Source organism: Mastomys coucha, unplaced genomic scaffold (assembly GCF_008632895.1).
Source record: "Mastomys coucha isolate ucsf_1 unplaced genomic scaffold, UCSF_Mcou_1 pScaffold15, whole genome shotgun sequence".
Classification (NCBI taxonomy): domain Eukaryota; kingdom Metazoa; phylum Chordata; class Mammalia; order Rodentia; family Muridae; genus Mastomys; species Mastomys coucha.
In genome coordinates, this window is record NW_022196897.1 from 117,864,626 (window position 1) to 117,874,278 (window position 9,653).

Sequence of the window (9,653 nt, forward strand, 5' to 3'; positions counted from 1 at the left end):
GCCCCTGGCACTTAATGTGTGCTTTTCTTGACCCATGTGCTGAATTTGGGGACAGTCAATGAAAGTAAAGTGTTTAGTTTGTTAGTGCTTCTTTCAACCCAAGACCATTTTGTAATTTGCTGTTCTTCCCTGTGATCACCTGAGCATTTGGTTGTATGCCTTTGTCCATCACCTTCTCTGCCCAGCAGGTCATGGGTGGATCCATTAGTCTGGAGTTTGGTTGTTGGTGAGCCCAGGCTCATCCTTCCTTCCTCTGCCTCTAACAGGATTTTGCCAATACCATTCCTGGCCATGGAGGCATCATGGATCGCTTTGACTGCCAGTACCTGATGGCCACCTTTGTCAATGTGTACATCGCCAGCTTTATCAGGTGCAGATTTACTCCACCGGAACCAGATGAGTGGGCTTTTAAGCATGAGTGTGGTTTCCCATTGTTACTGTTTATGGATCTTCTGAGGTCTCTCCCCCTCCACTAATAGTGAATCCAGGGATCATAGTACCTCATGGGTAACTGGGCCAGCAAAGCAGCTGTCCCCTGCTCAGGGATGCCTCGTGTTCTGTTGTAGGGGTCCGAACCCAAGCAAGCTGATTCAGCAGTTTCTGACGTTGCGGCCGGATCAGCAGCTTCACATCTTCAACACGCTCAAGTCTCACCTGACTGACAAGGGGATTCTGACATCTGCCTTGGAAGATGAGTAGAGTCCACCCAGGGCCCAGAGAGCTGGCCGGGGCAGGATGGAGTGGGAGCTGGCACCAAGGCCGCCCAACTGCTGTGACTTAGATAATGAAAAGCTTCAACTCACTGTCTTTTTTTTCCTTTTTAATTTGTGTGTGTGGTTTTTGTTTTTTTTTTTTTTAATCTGTATATACTGTCTGTTTTTAATGTGGGCTGTGAGTAAGCTGTAGCTTTGAGTTGCAGAGAAGTCACAGGAAAGAACCATTTGGGTTTCTTAAGTACAGGCATTGAGCAACGTGAAGGACAGTGTTGCCCAGCTCAGGGTGTCCGCTCAGTGGGTCTAAGCCCTGCCCATCCAGTTGTTTTTGGGCTGTGTGAGAGATCATACACCCATCTGTGTCTGACTAGTTGAGGGCTTTCCCACCTGGACGGGGCTCCATGGCCTCCATGCTGTTGCTGGCCTTGACACCTTTCGTTGGGGCTTCTGCAGGCACCTCTGGAGCAGCGGAGGGCTGCCTTCTGTAGAACTGTGGGACAGAGAGGCTTGCTGATCAGATGAGCATCTTGTCCAAGCCAGAATTCTGCAGAGGGCACCTGAGCTTTGCTTATGGTTTGCTTTCACCGTGTAGACCGAAAGAAGATTTCAGACTTCTTTTTCTCAGAGAGCATGAAGAATTTATGAAGTCTGGAAAAGCAGCCCCTGCATATTCCAGATGTATGCAGCAGAGGACATGTCCCAGCTCTTTCTGTGCCAGCCAGTCGCAGTGGCCTCTGGAGGGTGGTCCTACAGACCGCGTCTTTGAGAACCGAGGCCTTTGTGATTGTGCTGTGGGTTTGCTGCTGTGCTGAGTTCTTCTGGGGGAGCCCTAAGAGGTGGGGAGCAGAGGGCTTTTGCTCACACACCCTTCGCCTGGAAGCCCACTTGTGTTGCTGCTGTGTTGTGTATATAGTATTCTTGAGATGAGCGTATGTGTGTCTTGTTTAAAAGTCACCTCGTTTCCTACATGATTTCAGTCATACCTGAATGTCCTCAGAGTCCCTACATCCTGCTTTAGAACTATGGCCAGCCTAATCTGCCAAGAGGCTTGGCTCTTTTCAAGACTCAGTGTATACTTTTTATGGAATGTGACCAGTGTAGATGTAGTTTGTACTTCCCTGGGGACCTTCTGCTGTTGTTCGTGTAAGCTGTGATGATCTTTCCCTTCCTAATCAGAAGTTGAGATTGACATAGAGAGGAGCGGTTGGCAGGGAAGGAACATATAAGCCAAGCGTGTTAACCCACAGCGCTGCCTCGGTGTGCCCACTGCTGAGAGGCTGCAGTGACCTGCTCAGGCACTGCGGTCTGTGCTAATTTGTTCTCAGATTAGCCTTCCTGTGGCCTCCAGTGCTCAGATAGCCCCCAGAGTGTCTGTTGTGTGCATGGGGGCAGGAGCTGGGCAGCTCCTTGTCTCTCAGCCTTGACTTCCGTGTCAGCATTGTGGCTTTTTGTTCTCAGCTCCCAGGGCCACTCTGAATACAATGCTGCTGCTTTCACATTGGTTCTGGCCGTGTGGCCCTGGGTGGGAGCTTTGCTCCTAGGGTTCTCTGACTTACCCTAAAGTTCACCAATGCTGAAACTCTATGAAGAAGTTCCTGTCACTATCAGCCCCTGTTGCTAGTAAGTCATGTCATGGGCACCCAAAAAAGGAAATACACTGAGGTATATTTTACAATTGCTCTTTTGGACAGCAGCAGCTGAGGCTTGAAGAAGCCGTTGTCCTAAAACACTGAAACCCAGTGCTCACTAGAGCTGCCAGCCACAGGTTTTTATTCTTTTCTGAGTTCCCTAGTCTTGTGAAAGAGGAGAATTTCCCAGTCGGGGAGCCAGGAGAACAGTGCCACCCTGTGATTGTACAGCATGTTTGTCCCAGTAAACAGGCAAACCCCAGAGACTCCTTCCTCAGCACCGTGCAGATCTCAGAGGTTCACATAACTTGCTTTACACTCATTTTGTTTTGTCAGAAATAAAATGTTTGTGCCTTTCCTTGTCATGAATTCCGTGTTTGTCACTTTGTTGCATGGCTTTATGTTTCCCTTCTTGTGTGAGCATAAACACTGTGCAGTTTTCCTCTTTGCCAGTTTGTGTGCCATCTGTTCCTCACAGCCTCTGAGGTGTCTCAGGTGGGAGCCGTGGGGTGGAACCATAGAGTTCCCATCTCAAAGTGTGCCTGTAGGACAGGGTTGTTTCTACTCCCTGAGGCCCTAACACTGGAGCTACTGCAGTGTTTCTTCCTGCAGGCCGTGGAGCCCTGACTGGGCCAGTCCTGGGCACTGCTTAGGTGGGTGTTAGCCTAGAACTGGTAAGTAAGGATTTGGTGGACATTGGGGTCCCAGAAACCAGGCTGACATGAGAACAAGCCATGGTGTCTTCCTGATGAGTTCTACTCATGCTTGTTCTCAGGAAAACTGAGCCTTCCCTTTGTGTGTCATTTCTCACTCCCTTAACCACTTTAGTGTCAGAAAAGTTCATATCTGTGTCTTCTGAAAGTGAAGTCCTGTAAGAAAGTTGGGAGAGTATGCGCACTGTGCACACGCGCATGCACACACACACACACACACACACACACACACACACACACACACACACAGCCTATTTCACATTCTCAGACTTTTAGTTTCTGCTTCATAACCACATTTAAAATGTATTTATTCTTAATGTATACTGTAGTGTGTGTGAACCAGTGTTCAGAGGTGTGAAATGCAACATGTAATCTTAAACGGATGGACTGTGAAACAGTTTGTAATGTGATTTTGCCCCTGCTTGCTTTTCTTCCATAACCTGGCCTGTATTATACAAGAGAATTTGAGCAGTGCATTTGAAGAGAGTCAACAAAGACCTTATACTGGTCTAATTGCTAGGTTGGCTGGAACTGCTCTGAAGGGAACTGCTCCCTCGGTTCACGGAGTCTGTGGCAAGTCAAGGTCAATCCTTGCTGTTGATGGAGCTGGGAGGAGGAGTGACCTAAGGACTCAGGACAGAGCATTTCACACGCAGTTCTGTGTGGCAGTCAGTGTTCCTCGTGGAGTCAGCCTGAGGTAGATTTCCAGGGAAGCCTTTTCCTCACTATCAGTGTGGGATGTCACAACTAAAACTTGTTGTGTTAGTAAAGTCTAGGGCCATGTTGCCATTTCTTTTAGAGTAATTCCTGGCTGTGCCTACCACTCCCGCATCCTGCGCTTATGCACACACTGTGCTTTTATGGGGAGGAGGGCAGTTTCATGTGCAGCCAGGTTCTTGTTCTTTCCAGGTCAGGGTGAGAAGGAAGGCCTAAGGGAGGATGACCAGGTGGCTGGTGTAGATACAGTAGGAGATAGTCAACTATGGGTACACTCTGTCTGGAGCACAGGGCTCCTCAGAGCACCCGGAAGGCAGCAGCTGTGTGCAGAGCACCCGGATGGAAGGCAGCAGCTGTGTGCAGAGCACCTGGATGGAAGGCAGCAGCTGTGTGCTGCTGGGGAGGAGGCTAACCGTTGGACAGAGCTTCAGGCTCCTCCTCAGCTTGGGTAAAAGAAACCCCCTTTCCCTTTATCACTCTCCTCACAGTTGCTCAGCATCCTGTTTAAAGAGTACTAGCTCCTGCCTCCTGACTCAGTGTCTGTTGGGTAGGCACCTTCCAGGAGCGGGAGCGTGCTGGGCTTTAGACCAAGCGGCAGAGGAAGGTTCTTATTGGAGGACTTTGCTAGGCTCGTCTGCTGTGTCTTGGGTAGTCCATTCTCATTCTTGCAGGGTGAGCCCATGCTCAGGAGAGTGTGGTCCGCCTTTTTGTCCACTCTAGCTTCCCTCTCTTCAGGTTGGTGTAGTGACCTTTCCTGGGCTCTGTGCTGTGCGGGGAGGCTGTTATCCTTGTGCTGCTTCTTCGGTGGACAAGCCACTCTGTTTTTTTCCCAGAGGTCAAAAGACCCTGGTGTTGGGGATACTTTAGAGGGTGGGCTTTGGATGCTGACGTATTAGGGCTTTAGGACATAGGATGATGTTGAGACTAGAAGGGCAGAATATGCGAAAGCCGGGGTTCTGTGGCCAGTGATCCTCAAATCCATTGACTGTCTGAAGACCCTGTCCCCATGTCTCCTTTTATCAGGTGACTGCCTGCCTGCATCTTTATCTTATTCTTCAGCCGATGAAGTAGCAACCATGTGTTATTAATAATTGCAATCACACAGTGCTTAATATGTGCCAGACAAAGTGCCGAGGGTTTGCATGCCTTATCCCCTTTAAACCAGAAGAAGCTCTGGCTGGATGGTATTATCCCATCTCACAGATGGGAAAACTGAAGTTCTGTGCTAGAGATTGAGAGCAATGTGAAGACTTGAGGCTTAGGTAGTGCTCTATCTGGTCAGGTTACAGGCTGCGGGCAGCCTTCACTTCCAACCAGCTGCTGTGAGGATTTAATGAGCTAGTGCATGTGAGCATTTAGCAAGGTGCCTGGCACATAGTAAGCACTCAATAAATGGTAGTTTTTATTTTATTTTTTTAAACTGAGCTCAGTGAGTCGTTTGCCCCACACTGATGGGCTGCCGGGTATTCAGCCACCACACTCTCACTGCCTGGACCTAGTTTGGTGTTCGTGTCCTGTAAAGTGTGACCATACTGTCCTCCCAAGAGAAGTTCAGTGGTCCAATGGTAGAAGCGCTGCGCAGCAGCTTGGTGTTTCCCATAGCATTGAGACCGGCCTGACTGAGGGGTGATATGAGGCTGTTTGGCATTTCTGTTCTTTTCCCTGTGGTGGAGACTGCCCACAGGAAAAAGGCTATTTGCTCTGACTTGGTGGTGCCTCTACTGGGCAGCCAGGGCCTGTCTTGCTCTGGACCCTGCTTTCCCCAGCCAAGTTCTGTAGTCCTGTTATACATCTCAGGAACCCCTGGTTCCTCCACAAATGGATAATTTCAGAATAGAGCAAGAATAGACAAAATAAGCCTAAAGCTGAGTGCATCAGCTAGAAGCCTAAAAGTTCTGCCTGTGCTCTGACAGCATAACCATTCCACCTCTTCCGTCTGTCTGTCTGTCTGGGTTGTTTTGTTTTGTTGTTGTTTTGAGGCAGGGTTTCTCTGTGTAGCCCTGGCAGTCCTGGAACTTGCTCTGTAGACCAGACTGGTCTTGAACTCAGAAATCTGCCTGCCTCTGCTGCCCAAGCGCTGGGATTAAAGGCGTGTGTCACCGCCTGGATTTTCTTTCTTAAAAGAACAGGTTAGAACAAGTGGCCATTGAGGACAAGTGATGTGAATGTTTGTTCTAGATTAGCAAAGAATCACATAGATTGTTAATCATTAATGGAGAAATGTTTAATTCAGTTTTCTGAATGGACACAGGGAATTGGGAGTGTGTATGTGTGCATGTGCACTCGTGTGTGTGTATGTGTGTGTGTGTGTGTGTGTGTTTAATGTTCTTTGCCTTGATTGAGTGGCATTGGCTAACACGACCCAGGAGATTCCCAGACTCTGTTAGTAACTAGGAACTTCTGTTCCAGTCGTGGAATGTCCCAGTGTCACTGAGACCTGCAGGCTTATTGCTGGAGTCCAGATACTGCAGCTCCTCTTGTTCTTCTGCATTTGTGTTTGCCAGCCCTGGCCCCTCCATTGTCCTGCCATCTGATGGACCAGGCAGTCTTTTATCTGGAAGGAAAAGTCTGATGCTAGCAGAGGTCCTGGGCACTGCTCTCCCAGACCCTGGTCAGGCCCAGCTTCATAGCTCCTGGGTAACTTTCCCTGAGTTCCCTCAGTTTCCTGCGTTCTGTGTTAGAAGGCCTGACCACATGGCCACCTGCCCTAAGTGCACTGTGTTTTTAGGTGTCACCTTCTCTGCCCTCTCTGCTTTCCTTACTAGAATACCTTTTCCTCACCCACTAGGTTTGTGTTCTGGTTCTACTGGCTTTTCTCAGAGGAACATTGAGGTAGAAAGCGGGTAAGAATGTTTTTCTAGTGAGTTGAATGTGCACACATTTATGAGAGCTCTTTGTATGAGCTTTCTGCGCTCATTCCTTGGTTTGTCTTGGGTCACACTGGGCAGGTGTCTAGGGCTGAATGTAAATGGAAGGAGTGGAGACAAGGGAGCCACTCAGGTACTGGAGTCAGCCATTCCTTGTCCAGCTCAGGGACTCCTGACAACCATGGGACAGCAACAGGACCCAGAGCAGGGGAAGGGGTTGGGAGTCACACAATCAAAGGTAGACTCAGACCAGTTCAGTGCTCCTGGTGGCCATAGGGACCAGAAGTCTCTCCATCCTGGGAGTTGTGGGAAGCTCACTGGCCCCTTCTAGAGTCTCTGTGAACCCAGCTCTACTGAACTTTTAACACCTTCCAGACAGCAGCAGGGATTGCAGTGATACACAGGGCAGAGGACCCCGGGCAGTTTCTCAGCCTTGGCCATTGTGTGGAGGGAATACTGAATTCAGTTCTCTCAGTGCTTGTGTGCGAGTGAGTGTGTTCTGTCATGCCGCCTCTTAGCCTGGGCTTCACCAGTCTGTTTTTTACCACGTCCGACCTTTCTCTCTGCACTTAGGATTGGTGTTCAGCACACTTGTAGATTCCTTTCAACACAGTATAAGAATGTGATATATTGTATATTGGAAAGTATTTACCTTATTTATATACCTGAATGTTCCTATTAAACAAATAAACATATACTAAATTCTAGATTGTTTGTGGGTTTTTTTATTTGATAGGAGAAGCCCTTTAAAAAGTTATTATTTTATGTGTATATAGATGTTTTCCCTGCATGAATGTGTGTACCACATATGTGCCTGTTGCCTGGACAAGCCAAAAGAGGGCATCAGATCCCCCTGCAACTGGAATTATAGGTGGGTGTTGGGAATTGAACCTGGGTCCCCAGAAGAGCAGCCAGGGCTATTAGTCACTGAGCCATCTCTATTCCTGAGAGTGAATGAAGTCTTCTTACCTCCTCCAAGGTGGCTGCCCCCTCTGCTAGAACATCCCCAGGATGCTCTGAAGTGACCCTTCTGGTGTAGTGATGCTCTTCAGGCCAGTGGTGGCCACTGCTGTAGAGTGATGTGTATCCCTGGTACTCTGCCAACTCCTCCTTGTACGTCGGACTTGATTTTTCTTGCAGAGTAAATGTCTAGAATGTCTCCCACCTGAATCCTGTCTCTCCTCTGGCCTCCTGACCTTCCTTTGCCCCAAGTTTCCCTTCTTTATTTTTCAGAAGACAGACTGTCCCCTGAGTCCCTCGACTGCTGTGCTGGCTATCGTCTAGATATATGTTTATCCTTTTGGAGTTTCCCATCACTTCTTGTAGTTACATGTATGTGCGAGTGCATTAGAGGGGCTATGCATGAAATCCTTGTGTCCTGAAGATCTCCAGAGCCGCTTGCTAGAGGCAGCTGTTTCCTCCTGTTTGTTTAGGAGTCCCCTCACTATCTGCCTGCCATGGTTTACCATGGTGGTCACTATGCAGAGGACCCAAGCAGGAGCTCCATGCATGCCCAGTGCTCTCCTATGGAGGGCATGCGTGGCTGGCCCCTTCCTCAGGTGGAGCTGTTTAGCTCTGTATTTTGATTAGTTTATGTTTCAAGGACAATTTCAATAGTATAAAGAACACCCTGCATCCTTGAACCAAGTCACCCAGATGTTAACATTTGCCACATTGGCATTTTCTTACTCTTCATGCCTTCTTCCTGAACCATTTGAAACGGAGCCTGGTGTCTCTTTACTGACTTGTTCAACTTTCGTGTTACCCTAATATGTCCTTCATACTGAAATAACAGGAATTTCTTTTTTGAGCAGTTAGAACTTTCCTTGGGTAAGGATGGTAGACACATATAATCCTAGCAATTGGAAGGTTGTGCCTGGTGAGTTACAACCTTAAGGCTAACCTGGGCTACGTGTGTAGTAAGACTGTTATTTAAGAAAAAAAAATTGGGGCTGGTGAGATGGCTCAGTGAGGAAGAGCACTGACTGCTCTTCCGAAGGTCCTGAGTTCAGATCCCAGCAACTACTTGGTTGCTCACAACCACCCGCAATGAGATCTGACGTCCTCTTCTGGTGCGTCTGAAGACAGCTACAGTGAATTACATCAGAGCAAGCGGGGCAGGAGCGAGTGGGGCTGGCAGAGGTCCTGAGTTCAATTCCCAGCAGCCACATGCATGATAGCTCACAGCCATCTGTACAACTTCAGTGTACTCATATACATAAAATAAATAAAAAATAAATCTTAAAAAAGAAAAAAATTGGTTTTATCACTAGCAAAGTACAGAAATACCAAATTCTCATTTTAACCAAAAATGTAGCATCTTCTAGAACTTTCCTACTACTGCACCATTCTTATTGCTATTTAAAACAAACAGACAAACAAACACCAATTCTCACATCCCAAATAGCAAATGAACCAACTGGTAAGCACTTTCCTTCAGTGTGTGTCTGTGTATAATGTTTCTGTGTATGTTTGTTCATTTTTGTGTCTCTCTATGTGTGTCTGTGCTTTTGTGTATGTGTGTGTTTTGTGTGTCTTTTTGTTTGGTGTCTCTGTGTGCCTTTGTGTGTGTGTCTGCATGTGAATGTGTTTATCATGCTTTTTGTTTTGTTTTACTCTGGTTTGTTTGTTTTATTTGCCTGTTTGTTTTTTGAGACAGATAGGTAGATATAGTCCAACAGACAGACAGACAGACAGACAGAAAGAAGAGAAAAAGGTGGGGAGGATCTGGGAGGAGATTGAGGGGGCAGAACCATGAAAGAATGCATTTTAGCATTTTAAATTGATAATATTGGTGAAACTGAGCTCACTTCCTTGATATTGATTAAAGGCAATCCCAACTCTCTTCAGAGAATACAGAGCTCTGCAGTCCTCACTGCTCTAGACAGCTTCTCCTCACATCATAGCATAATAAGCTTCAGTTTGATCTATGCTGCAGAACCACTCAGTGAAAGACAGAAGTTAAAGCCTGATGCTGCAGAGAAACCAGAACCCAGGACAGAGAGGGGCCATAGG

General features: G+C 47.6%; 1 protein-coding gene across 2 annotated transcripts in view; it reads left to right on the forward strand.

Annotated features, from left to right (window-relative positions):
- Positions 1-7,345, forward strand: part of Cds2 (CDP-diacylglycerol synthase 2) — a 51,867-nt gene extending 44,522 nt beyond the window's left edge. For both annotated transcript variants that reach the window (XM_031371978.1, XM_031371979.1), the window contains 2 exons: positions 267-370; positions 567-7,345. In XM_031371978.1, the coding sequence (XP_031227838.1) occupies positions 267-370; positions 567-699 (237 nt within the window). In that variant the 3' untranslated portion in view covers positions 700-7,345. The remainder of the gene's footprint in view (positions 1-266; positions 371-566) is intronic.
- The last annotated feature ends 2,308 nt before the right edge of the window (positions 7,346-9,653 follow it).